Consider the following 13,512-nt stretch of genomic DNA (forward strand, 5'->3'; position numbering starts at 1 on the left):
TTCCATTCCCTCTTAGAAAAGCCTCAGCTCGTCTGGCACCAAGCCTATTTCTTACCCTCTGTTAACTACTGCTCCTCGACTTTCTCCCCTTCCTTCCTCTTTCTGCTTCCTTGCTTCTCTCCTTTTCTCTTTCTGTCCCTCTAGAGGTCCTCAGCTGGGAGAAAACTGGCCTTGGCTTTTCCAGTCGCTGCCAGCCCACCTAACCAGTGAGCTCATCAGGTCCCAACTCCTGATCCACAAACCAACCCATCTTAGGACATATCTGAGGCTCTACTGGCATCGTTATTTGCGGTTACTTCTGAATCACTGTTTTCTGGAAAGTTTAGGACAGAAGCACTAATTTAAATAGGGTGGCACTGCTCTCGGTGGCTCTTTGGTCATCAGCTTGACTCACGTCGCTCCTCTCCCCTGCCTTAACACGCACACAGGAGTGCAAATGTACCCGCTGGTCTGCCTACCTCATGGTGGCGTGGGTTTGAGTTTTCACTTACATTTACCAGATGATTCCCATGTGCCGGCCACTGCGTTGACCGATCAAGGCCCGTGAACAAGGCAGGCCCAGAAATCTAAACATTGTGGAAACCCGGCGAGCACCACAGTCTTTATTATAGGGGCAATTCACAATTCCAGAATGGCTTCTCTCTTCACGTGGTCACAGAGACACCTGCTAGGCAGCATTGAACTTGGAGGTGTAGCAATTCACAGCAGGGCCAGGCCCTTGGATCTTACCTCCATAGCACCAGCTGGATCCCCCAGCAGCTAGTGGGCAGACGGCCTTCAGTCCTTGAGAACCCAGAGGCTGCAGTCCCTGATCCTGCAGGGGTGGGGGAGGTACCAAGCGAGGGAGGTCAGCGGCAGTTTTGGTGAGGTTTCTCTGCTGTGGTACTTGAGTGTCACTCTTCTCATTAGCGTCTGTTCAAAAACAAAACAAGGAAAGAACAGGCTACAGTTGAGGAAAGCAAAGGAATTATCTGTGTGGGAGGAAGGGTGGGACCACTTCTATTCCCATGAGCCGGGAAGACCTCAAGGGCACAGCATTGAAAGTCTCTTAACCGATGGGAACGAGCAGAGTCCACAGGCAATGCAGGAAGTTTTTCTAAATCACAAGTGTAATTCTGAAAAGCTCAGAAGTAGATCATCAAAAGGAGCGGTGAATCAATCAGTGTCTTCTTTATCAAAAGGGCTTCTCGAATGTCTCTTGTAAAGTTCACGCAAACCCTGAGTTCTGGGGTGCAGCCCATCTCACCTGGCTCTGGGGAGAGGGCAAGAGCTCCCAGGGCTTCCTCCAACTCCCGGATCTGCTTAAGCAACTTCTGACCCTTGTCTGGAAGAGCCTGGAGGTTCACGGATTTCAGTGTGCTCTGAAAAACACCTCCTGTAAGATCCTCTCTTCTCCAGTTGTTAGAAAAACAGTTTCAAATTAAAGTAGCCTAAAATGTGAAAACTGAAATTATGGTCCATTAAGTGTATGTGTGAAAACCATGGTTTTTTTTGTTTTTTGGGGGCTTTTGTTTTTTTTAAACCCAGCTGATCTACTGACCCTGAAAATACAAGCCTAGCCAAAGACAAACTAACCACCTGCAAAACCTTTGTCATATTAACTTATCCGACTGGTTTGCGGCCCACAGAAAGCAATGCTCTGACCTTAGAAACAAAGCACATGGGTGGCATCTGGGTGGTGCAGTCAGTTAAGCATCTCCTAAATCTCAGCTAAGGTCATGATCTCAGTTTATGAGTTTGAGCCCCACATCAAGTTCTGTGCTGATGGCATGGAGCCTGCTTGGGAGTCTGTCTCTCCTTCTCTCTGCCCCTCCACCGCTAAGCAGGTGCGCACGCGCTCTCTCTCTCTCTCTCAAAATAATAAACTTAAAAAAAATTTTTTTAGACAAAAACAAAAATAAAGCACACGGCAGGTCAGCAGTTACCTTCTTTTGTTTCAGTTGTGTCGTGAGGTACACACGTTGGGCTGCCGGGTCTGAAGGTTCTACCTTCTTGGAAACTCCTGAGGCGACAGATGTGTTTCTTTGCATGCTCTGACCAGGGAATGAAAGGCGGTTCTCATTCTGTGAGTCCAGAGTCAAGTCAAAGAGCAAGGGAGACTTCGGGGAAACAGCAGTACCTTGCCCACGGTCACCATGGCTGGAGCCCGCTTCTGGGCCCTCTCCCAGGGGGCGCGCCACAGCGGCTGGTGCACACTGTGCAGACGGTCCTTGTGGGGCAGGCACATCCCGAGGCTCCGAGTGCTGATTGGACTGCGTGCTTGGGTCACCCCCTGCCTTTGCTTCTCTAGGCTCCCGGCTCTTGGAGTGCTCTTTGTTGAGGTGGCCCCCTGTCTGGGGCTTGATTGTTGGGTTCTGACCATGAGTAATTCCAGGCAAAGGCTTGGGTTCCTTTTCCCTCAGAGGCTCTGATGTTTTTTGGACATGATGACTCTCAACATTTGATTTCTCCTGAAGAGATCCGGATGGTTTTCTCAGCTCATCGCCGTGGCCCTGTTTGGATTCAACCCCAGAAAGGTCTCTTCTGTGCGTCCCTTTGCTCTCCTTTGCTTCACACTGAAACTCTTTCTCCACTCCATGCTTCTCTTGACCTGCAGCTTGTTTTTTCTTTATCTCCAGGCCAGAGGAGAGATCTTTCTTCATCCAGCAGTTGGATTCAGCCTTCCATTCCTTCTTTTGATCCAAGAACACATCTCCTTTTTCCTTTTGATTCTTGTCAGCCATCTTTTTCTCACCTTCGCCTTTGGTGAACTGTTTCCAGAGAGACGGTTCTTGATTCTTGTCAAGTACCTTGAACGGGTTTCTCTGCTGGTTGGAAGGATAATGAAGTGGCTCAGAGGCGCTCTCACACTTGTGGGTTACAGGATGTTCTTTGGAACCGGGCTCCTAAAAGACAAAATAATCTTCATATAAAACACCAATGCAAGCTTTCTATCTAGAATGCCTTCCCCCCCCCCACCCCCAGAGGAAATGGAAACAGTAGTCCAGTATTTCTGAACATTCCTGGGACCATTTCTGCCTCTAGGAAAGACCATGTGCCTAACTCAGAGAGTATTAGTTTCTGAACAGAACTTCCAACACTCGGTTCCTTCTCTGATCATGACCACTGCTTTCCCAGGCTTCAAGGACAAGCAGTGACCAAATCAAGTGCTTCTGCAATTGTAATAGCCACATTGTATACCTCTCATGAAAAACTATTCTCTTGGATGAACCTATCCCCAAACTTACACAATACCCTCAGCTTGCTTCGAGTCTGGCTTTAGGAAGGTTTCATTGTGCGAATCTAGGGTTACAAGTTCAAGCTACACCTCCACCAATGAAAGTGTGGCTGCCTCCCTGGCCTAGCCCCTCAGGCACCAGGCATCTGTGAGTCTCTCATGTGCCAGGAGCTTATGAATTACACCCCATTTATACCAACATCAAGGAGTCAGCAGTCCATAAAAAGATGCTGAAGTTAGGTGAATCCAAAATTTTCCCTAGAGAAAACAGTGACTACAATTAAAACCTCGGAAAATATTTAAGTGAAATAGGAGGCAAATCATTAAATCTTCACTATAACCAAATAGTCCTTTGAATTAAAAGACCCGACATGGCCCACGCTGCTTAAAGAAAAGATCTTTCAGGGACAGTATGATGAAGACAAACCAGTTTATACCGGACTTCAAAGTCTTTTCAGGCAACACTGCAGATTAAACAGTCTTAACGAAGCAGGTCTGAAGACAGGAATAATTCCTACCTGCCATGGGATACTTCCGCACCACTGCTTCCCTGCTGCCTTACTTCTAACGCACTGGAAGAACAACCTAGTGAAGTACAAAACACAAATAATCAAGGCTGTGAAAATCCATTAAAACGAGATACATTTAGTTTTCATCCAAGAAAACATCTTGCAACTTCTTGACACCAGTTTTGAAATATGTTTATATTTAAAAATTCTCTACTGCACAGGATCTTCATAAGGGATACGAAGTGAAAGACTAGAGATGTCATGGAAACCAAGACATGTACTGGTTTGTTCTTTTTACTCTGTAAAGGATGACTAAAATGGAAACATGATCAGTGGTGGCTGTTAAAATCAGAAAAAGAGAGACAATCAAATCCCTGACAGGAAACGATAATACCGCCTATAAAGTAAAACAAAATCTAGCCAACCAAAACAAACACGAACTACCCTGGATCTGGCCAAGCCCCTAGAGTCAATTATCAATTTACTGGAAACACAGACAACAGACGAATGCACGGATCGAGGCCACAGGGATGTGATCTGTAAAACCTTGACAGGAGGAAATGCTCTGTGACAAACAATTGTATTCTTTCAACAAATAAATGACAAGGGAGGGACAAAACGGAGAGAAAACTTAAGAGACTTAAAAGACATATCAATCAATTGCAACCTGTGAACCTTATTCATTGATTTAAACAAACAAAAACTATTAAAATTAACTACTTGTCATCTATGAAGCGACAGGAAATCTGCACTCCAACTGGTTAAAAAGAAAGAGAGAAAGTCCCTATCTTTTAGAGCTAGATACTAAAACACTTGCAGAAGAAATGTTATCTGGGATCTGTTCCAAAATATGGCGAGAGCTGGAGGGTAGAGTGGGTAGAGTTGGTAACTGCTGAAGTTCACATGCTGCATTATTCTATCTTGCCTACTTTTGTGTATGTTTGCAATCACCCATGAAAAAAAAAAGATCATATTCAGACATACATCCAAATACAAGACCGTTCCTGCACAAGTAAACCCAGCCTTCACACCCACTGCACAGAAATGGCCACGTGACTCCGTTAGCAAGCAAACCACGCATACGCTCTCCAGCCCCCAGATTTTCCATGCATATCTCCCTCCATCCAAAAGATGTCCTCTTTATCCCTATTTGCCCACTGCTTCCCCCATCACCAGCTGTCAAAGTCCTGTATGTCCCTCCATGTTGGCTTCAAGCCATGCCTCCTTCACAGGGTCTTCCCACATTCCCTTCCCTGCTCATCCACTGGGCTGCTTCTGGATTTCTGCTGTATTTAGTTGTATTACACTTGTGTCTGCCTGCCTGCATGACTGTACCTTCAGTGACTGGAAGGCTATAATCCTATATGATCTCTTTATTCCCAACTATGCCTTGCCTTTTGTACAGAATTGTTAAGTATTGCTGAATTAAATAGAACCAACTCATTTTCTCCTTCCCCAAAATGATTCCTCAAAAACATTTAATCTGTTAAATAAGCTCTTTCAAATAGAATTTTACCTAATTGTTCAACTAGGTAATAAACTCACTCAATAAAATGGCCATGGAAAGGAGCCTCTCATGGTACCCCATCTGCCCAGTTCACGTTCCTCCCAAGCATCTGTTCCTATTAGTTTCCTGTTTGCCTCTCCAGAGATTTGTAAATGTATATTCAGATCAACATAAATATATAAATCTTAATTTCCTTTTCCACACAAATGGATAGCCTAGTATACATACTACTAAATACCTTGTTTTTAACAATATCGTCAAGATTCTCCAGAATATATACATAAGGTGTTCCTATTATGTAATACATGTATAATATATATTATATAATATATGTAAGCAATATACAATTTTTACACATAATTTTTCTTTTTTACAACTGCACAGTTTTTACACAGCTGCACAATCTCCCACAATTTAGAGTTCCATTATTCATTTAACTAGAACCCTCTTGATAGTTTGGTTGTTTCCAATTCTTTCCTACTAAAAACAGTATCACAACAAATAACTTTTTATATGTGTCATTTCACATGCGTCTTAATATATCTGTAGGGTAACTATTTCTCACATTGTGTATTAGGGCCTTCTCCGTTTTTCTTTATCAATTGGCTTATAGATTTTATTTATTAGCTCTTTTTGCTGTTTTCTAACTCATTAAATACAATTTTTACCTACATTAATCCCTTTTTTTCTCCTTTCTTTCGGTCTAATTTCTTGCTCTTCTTCTAACTTCTTAAAATAGTCTTGTGACATACAACAGGAATCATGACAGTTTGAGTCCTAATTCAAGATGAATCCTGAGCGGGTCTCAATCCCCTGACGTCAATACCTCACCTGGACGTATAAGCAAAGATAGGCCCCAAATGGACAGATATTACATAAAAGTCAAGCTAGAAAGAAAACAGGTCCAGAGGTGCCTGGGTGGCTCAGTCAGTTAAGCGTCTGACTTCAGCTCAGATCTCGCAGTTCGTGAGTTCGAGCCCCGCATTGGGCTTTGTGCTGACAGCTCAGAGCCTGGAGCCTGCTTCGGATTCTGTGTCTCCCTCTTTCTCTGTCCATCCCCCGCTTGTGCTCTCTCTCTCTCAAAAATAAATAAACATTAAAAATAATTTTTTTAAAGAAAATAGGTCAGCCCCTCCCATAAAAACTCACAATTTTCCTATTCAAGCTCACAATGAAAAAAAAATAACAAAAAACCCATACTGGTCTTTTTAGTTTTTCTCACTGAAACAGGATAATTACATAATTGAACTATGTAAAATACATGTATTTTACATGTAAAATACTATGTAAAACACAACTATGTAAAAAAAAAACTGTAAAATACAACTATGTAAAAATACATAATTGAACTATGTAATAAAATTTATGAAATGTTCTGAATGCACAAAAATTCAAAGTGTTGGCTACTATTAGGCAGGACCATTACTTATCAACGTGAATCAAGAATAAATTGCTGCTGTGGTTTCAAGTGCATCAAGTACTTGAAATCTTTACTGACAAGAACATTTCATAAATCATATCTATTTTAAAGCCCAAGCCACTGCAGACTTTCAGAAGGGTAGGACTTGGGAGTCCAAAAAGGGGAAAAAAAACAACACACTTACCATGCATCTACTAAGCATTTACTTAGTTCTAGGCATGGTGCTAAAAAAAATGTTTTTCCTTGCATTTTTATTAAAACCTATCTGAATGGGTTTCTCTGTTTTTAGGATAAAAATTTTGTTATGTTTATTAAATTGCAAATCAACAAGGAAAGCAATGGAAATACATTCTCACAGAGAAAGCAAAATTTTTTTTATAAACGTTTATTTTTGAGAGAGAGAGAGAGAGAGAGAGCATGCGAGAGAGCGCGCATGCGCGTAAGCAGGGGAGGGGCAGAAGAGAGAGGAGGACAGAGGATCCGAAGCGGGTTCTGTACTGAGAGCAGAGAGCCTGACGTGGGGCTTGAACCCACAAACCCCGAGATCACGACCCGAGCCGAAGTCGGATGCTCAACCGACCGGGCCACCCAGGTGCCCCGAGAAAGCAAATATCGACTCCACTATGAAGAGTGTAATTTCTGCAGTATGTCATTTTCCGAGACATAAGTAATAAGCGATACTGATGAACACAGCCAGAGGAGGCCAGACCTCTTCAATGCCGTCTTCTTCACCAGAAGGCAAATCCCCCCTGGGTGATCGTCCAACCCTGGCTTGCACTGTCAGGCACGTTCACTTCAGCTAGGCTGGGATTCTCTCAAGTCTCCAGAGTCATCCTCCCTTGGTTCAAACCCCAGCCCTACTACATAATTAACTCTGAAACCTCAGATACTTCATTTGGCCGTTCTGCCAGTTTCCTTTTCTGTAAAATGGCCAAAACCAAAACAGTACCTACCTCATATGATCACTGTGAAAACCACGCGCATTAATGCACGTAAAGATAAGGTTCAGATCAAAGCCTGACCCGTATTAAGGACTTGTTAAGCAGTAGCAGTCATTAGTTCACTCTCGCTGACCATCTTGCTGTATCCACACTTCTGTTTCTAGCCCCAAACACTGTCTTTTACTCTATCCAAATTTTAAAGGTCATTCAAGGCCAAGCTCATGTCTCAGTTCCCACACTTCCTCAGTAACTTGCACCAGCCTTGAGCCCCTGCTGTAGATCATACTGTCACAGAAGCACCTGCACCTGAACACATCCAATTTCGTGCTAACACACACAGATCGTGCTGGGCGCCAACCTTCGTGCGTCTGACTCTTACCCCAATGGTGTCAGAGGCCATTAGGAAGACAGGTTCACTTTTTTGTATGCTCCAGCACTGGAGAAACACGAAGCTGGATTTCTACCTCATTCCTTTACATGAAAATTCAAGATGGAACAAAAACATAAGTGTAAAAAAATGAAACTGGAAAGGTTCTGGGGAAAAAAGAGAGAGGAATTTTTTTTTTTTAATCCTCAAGCGAAGAAGGCTTTTCTCAGTGTGACCTAAAATCCTGGATTTGGTAATTCTGACCACATAAAAGGTTTCTGCTTTGTTTTTTTTAAGATTTTAGTTTCCTAAGTAATCTCTACACCCAACATGGGGCTCGAACTCACCACCCTGAAACTAAGAGTCGCACACTCTACCGACTGAGCCAGCTAGGTGTCCCATCCACAGACCTGGCCAGAAGAAAGTTTTAAACCTCCGGCTGCGGGAGCCAGTGAGGAGCAGCAGCAGGGCTCTGTGCCGCCCCATGGCCGTGGGCCTTGACAAGGGCCACAGGCGACTTGACTGAGAACTAAGCAAGCTGAGGCACAGCCACCGCCGCGGGCGCCTCCCCGAGCACATGCTCATATGGAACATAAGGGCGCCTCCCTGAGAGCACATGTCCCTATGGGACATGATCCGAGAGGTGTGGGCTTCACCCCACACAAGGGCATGTCACAGAGCCACTCAAGGTCTCCCAAGGACAAGACTGCCCTCAAGTTCTTCCAGAAAACAGTGGAGACACACATCCATGCCAAGAGGAAGAGAGAGGAGGTGAGCAACGTCCTGGCAGCCAGGAGGAGAGCGGCAGCCAAGAAGGAGTGAACCTCTCCCCTGTGTATGTAATAAGGCCTTTTGGGGCAGAGCCGGGGGGGGGGGAATTTTAAACTTCCATATGGTAAAAATACCATTAGCGAAATTATAAGACAAAGGCAAAATGGAAAAAAGTGATTGTGACACATATCACAAAGACTAATATTCTTCACACGCGAGGGTTCCTTCAAGTGCACAGCACAGGGCCTGACACTGTACAATGGATGCAACGCACAAGCCGTACTAGCTTCACTGAGTGGGACTGCTCACGGGGTGGTGGGACCAGAGGTCCTTCTTCACGGGCCCGGCTCACATTCAAATTCCTCCCTATCACCCACCCAGATAATCATCACTGGGCCATACCAGCTGTTTGCCCATTTTACCCAATAACCGGCGACACAAAGAATTTTTTTTTTTTTTTAAGTAAAAAAAATTTTATTTTTAATTTTTATTTATTTTTGAGAGAGAGAGAGACAGACAGAGCGTGAGCGGGGGAGGAGTGGAGAGAGAGGGAGACACAGGATCAGAAGCAGGCTCCAGGCCCCAAGCTGTCAGCACAGAGCCCGACGCGGGGCTCGAACTCACAAACCGTGAGATCACGACCCGAGCCGGAGTCGGACGCTCAACTGACGGAGCCACCCAGGCGCCCCTACACAAAGAATTTTCTAGACACTCAAAGATTCAATTGTTATTAAAAAATAAAATTTTCTGAACATCCCGCAACAACTAGTTATTTAAAGAACTAAAATTTGTTTTACCTAGATGGAGATAAAAGAATACTTCTAGCTATTTTGATCCTATATCCTTGAGAAGCTAGAAGAGAGGTTGGTGGGGGCAGAGGTGGGCGGCAGGGGAAGGAGGGGAGGAAACAAGAACTCAGGAAGCTCAATGATGTTGTCCAACATTTGTAAATCAAGGTATGCCACGTCATTGAAGGCAAGGCAAGAGTTCTTCCTTCAGGTTCTACTGAGTGACTGTTTATTGCCCATAAACAGAGGGCCAAGGCTGAAGGGCCAGTCAAATGCCGGTTGAGTGGCACCATCTGGTGTTTAAGTAGGAGAACTGCACATAAATGCACCTACCGGCCAAGGTATCAAAAATGGGCTAAGATCTTACCCTCACCTGGGCTTACCCCCCCCCCCCCCCCCCCCCCCCCCCCGGCGCCATTACTCTGCTGCTCCTGTCTCCTAGCTGGGTTAAGCTTTAAACATACCGCCATTAAGTCAAAATGTAAAGTACTTTAAGTTCTGGAAAAGAAACTTTTCTTTTGAAAACCGGGTTTCAGAAGAAAAGGTTACATTCCCTGAGGTCATTTTTCAGAGTACAGGAGTTCTGGCTAATTGCCCTTACTGTCTGCTAAGGAAGTCATCAGCCACCGGCTTACGTACTTCTTTTAAAATTTCCAGCCTGTACTACCTACAGGGGTGCTTGGTTTTTGTTTTTTAAGTCTATTTATTTATTTTGAGAGAGAATGTGTGGGAGGGGCAGAGAGAGAAAGAGAGAGACAGAGAGAGAATCCCAAGCAAGTCCCACACCATCAGCATGGAGCCCAACACAGGGCTCGAACCCACAAACTGCAAGACCATGACCTGAGCAAAAACAAGAGTCGGATGCTCAGCTGACTGAGACAACCAGGCGCCCCTGCTTGTTTTTTGTTTTTTAATTTACTGTGTGCTGTATAACTGTATTTTATTGTCCTAAAACAATCTTATAAAACCTCCAGTGAGTAACTCAGTAATAGTGTTCTAGACTTGGCCTAAAAGAAAAACATTAGCATACCTTACTTTTCTATTTTAAAGTAATGATCAACTCTCAGCCTCATCCACCTAGTATGAAGAATGTGAATGGTAAGCTCTCAAAACTCCATCTTTGGTCTAGACCTTTCTTTGCAGCTAGCTGGTCTCACGTATACGTAAGACACAATTAGTCCAAAGCTGTCTGGGTTAGCCACACATCCCAACCTAACAACCATTTACTGAGCACTGACAGTGAGCCAAATGCCAGACTATGTACATCACACATAGGACCTCACTGAATCCTCACAAACCAGGGGAGTCGGGACTGCCATGATCACTGTTCCTGATGAGGAAACGGGGAAGAAAAGTACATGCTTAAATGCCTACCAAAACACTGTCTTACTGATTTCCTTTCGGCAAGTTTTCTGCAGTCTGGGCGCACCTAACTCCACCGCCAATGCCTCAATCCAAGCACACCTTTCACTTAGAGACTAAAGTCGATGCAGCTAGAAATCAGCCAGACCTAGGTCTGAATCCCAGCAATGCCACTTCACAACCATGGGACATCAGATTCCTTTTCTAACCTCCCTAAATGTTGGTGGTCTCATCCACCTACCACAGAAGATTCTATGGTAGGAAGAGATAAAGACTATGCCATTTAGTAGACATTCAATAGCAGTTCTATTTCAGCAGTCCCCTGGCCTCCACCACTTTCCTTTTTAACCAGCCCTCTTCGGAGTTCCTCCTTAATTAATGCAAATTGGACCCAAAAGTCTTCAGTGGCTTCCTACAACCTAAACAGTATTCCCATAAGGTAGGGGGCCCTCAGCAGTATGTAAATGGTTTTAGATGTCAGGACATCCTGACTTCACGCCCTAGAGGCTTACCAGCCCCACTGCACTACCAAAAAAAACAGTCCAAAAGTGAAAAATTTTAAATTCCATTTATAATAGCATCAAAAACATAACACTCTCTGAGGACTAAATTTAACAAAAAGGGTATAGTACTCTGTAATAAAAACTATTCAACAATGCTGAAAAAAAAATTTTAAGGCATAAATACACCATGCTCATAGATCAGAAGATCAATATTAATGCAGTTCTCTCCAGAATGATCTATACAGATTCAGTGTAATACCAACAAAGTTTTCTAAGGAAATTTAGAAGTTGATACAACTTTTTATATGCAAAGGACCTAGAATAGCCAATCTTGAAAAAGATGAATGCTGGAACACTCAGATGATCTCATCTGAGTGTGTGGGGGTGGGGAAAAGGGCCAACAGACGGGCAAGTTCAAAAATAGACTCAGAACATGGTAGTCACTGATTTTTTTTTTTTTTACAAGTGCCAAGCATTTCCACGGGGGAGGCAAAGTCTTCCAAATGTTGCTGAACCAACCAAATAATACTCATTCAGTAATATAAGGAAAAGTAAATGAAATACTCTTATCTCATAAGATACCCAAAATTAATTTGAAGTAGATCACAGACTAAACAGAAAAGCCATTAAGAAAAAAAAAAATGAAAACAAAAACAAAAACTATAAAACCTCTAGAAGAAACCACTGGAGAAATTTGTGCAAGGATTTCTAAAAGAGAAACAAAAAGCACAAAGGATAAAAATATGATAAACTGGACCTTTTATGGGGCGCCTGGGTGGCTCAGTCGGTTGAGCATCCGACTTCAGCTCAGGTCATGATCCCAAGGTTTGTGAGTTCGAGCCCTGCATCGGGTTCTCTGCTGACAGATCAGAGCCCGGAGCCTGCTTTGGATTCTGTGTCTCCCTCTCTCTCTGCTACTCCCCCATTCATGCTTGGTTTCTTTCTTTCTCTCTCTCAAACATAAACATTAAAAATAAATAAATACATACATACATAAATACCAGAGTTTATAAAAATTTAAAACTTCTACTTTTGCAGAGTTAGAAAAATGAAAACCAGAGACTCAGAGAAAATACTCATTATATATGTATTTACCATAGAACTTATATAGGGAATATACAAAGACCTCTTCCAATTCAGTGATAAAAAGACAAAGGGCACAGTTTTTAAAATAGGCAAAAATCCCCCACAGTTACACTTCACTGTTTCATTTCTGTTAACGTTCCTGAAATGACAGATTTTAGAAATGGAGATCAGATTCCTGGTTGCCAGAGGTGAGGTGGAGGGAGTGGGAAGCAGGGCGAGGGTATAAAGGGGAGTGGGAGGAATGGAGTGGTGATAGAGCTGTTCCGTATCCTGGCTGTGGTAGTGCATACTCACAACCACTCGTGCTAAACTATATAGAACGAAATCTAAACACACACACGTCAGTACAAGGGAAACGATCTTTCCAAATAAGAACAGTGGACTGAGTCAATATCCTAGTTGTCACATTACATACTGTTTATAGACACTGTGCAAAATGTTGCCGTTGGGTAAGGTCTACAGAGATCCCTTAGGTTCTATTTGTTATAAGCGCATGAGAATCTACAACTACCTCAATAAAATTTTCAATTAAAAAAGTGAGCAAAAGATTTAAACAGACATGCCACCAAAGAAAAATATAGGGATAAGAAACAAACCCAAGAAACTGTGATATTCACAAAATGGAATTCAACTCAGCAATGATGTACAGACCCCGTTTCAGATACTGTTACATAAAAGAAGCCAGACACTGAAGAATGAACCAAACCAGGGTGGTATATGGCAGAAAGGGGTCCAATGGCACTTAACGGGGTGACAGAAATACTCTGTGTTTTGACTGAGGCTTGGTTATAAGGATGGTTATATAAATCTCTCAAGCTGAACTGCTGAACACTTAAAATCTATGCAGACTACTGTATACTGTACCCATAATTCAATTAAGAAAAAAACAGAGGCGCCTGGGTGGCTCAAGTCATGGTCTCGCGGTTCATGAATTCAAGCCCCACAGAGGGCTCTGCAGACAGCACAGAGCCTGGTTCTAACCCTCTCTGTCCCTCCCTCTCTCTGCCCCTCCCCTGCCCTCGCATGGTCTCTCTCTCAAAA

The 13,512-nt window shown here is 43.4% G+C and overlaps 1 protein-coding gene and 1 pseudogene across 2 annotated transcripts in view; one reads left to right on the forward strand and one right to left on the reverse strand.

Moving 5' to 3' along the window:
- The window catches only part of TTF2 (transcription termination factor 2), a 41,101-nt gene that overhangs the window by 23,827 nt on the left and 3,762 nt on the right, over positions 1-13,512 (reverse strand). Inside the window, exons 4-7 of one of the 2 annotated variants that reach the window (XM_060625574.2) lie at positions 3,736-3,802; positions 1,926-2,885; positions 1,247-1,361; positions 730-912 (exon numbers count right to left, since the gene is read on the reverse strand). In XM_060625574.2, coding sequence (XP_060481557.2) covers positions 730-912; positions 1,247-1,361; positions 1,926-2,885; positions 3,736-3,802 — 1,325 coding nt within the window. The remainder of the gene's footprint in view (positions 1-729; positions 913-1,246; positions 1,362-1,925; positions 2,886-3,735; positions 3,803-13,512) is intronic. The other variant, XM_060625575.2, reaches the window with a different exon arrangement.
- Positions 8,446-8,795, forward strand: LOC132673159 (large ribosomal subunit protein eL36 pseudogene; annotated as a pseudogene).

The sequence above is a fragment of the Panthera onca genome, chromosome C1, assembly GCF_046562875.1.
Source record: "Panthera onca isolate mPanOnc1 chromosome C1, mPanOnc1 haplotype 2, whole genome shotgun sequence".
Lineage (NCBI taxonomy): Eukaryota > Metazoa > Chordata > Mammalia > Carnivora > Felidae > Panthera > Panthera onca.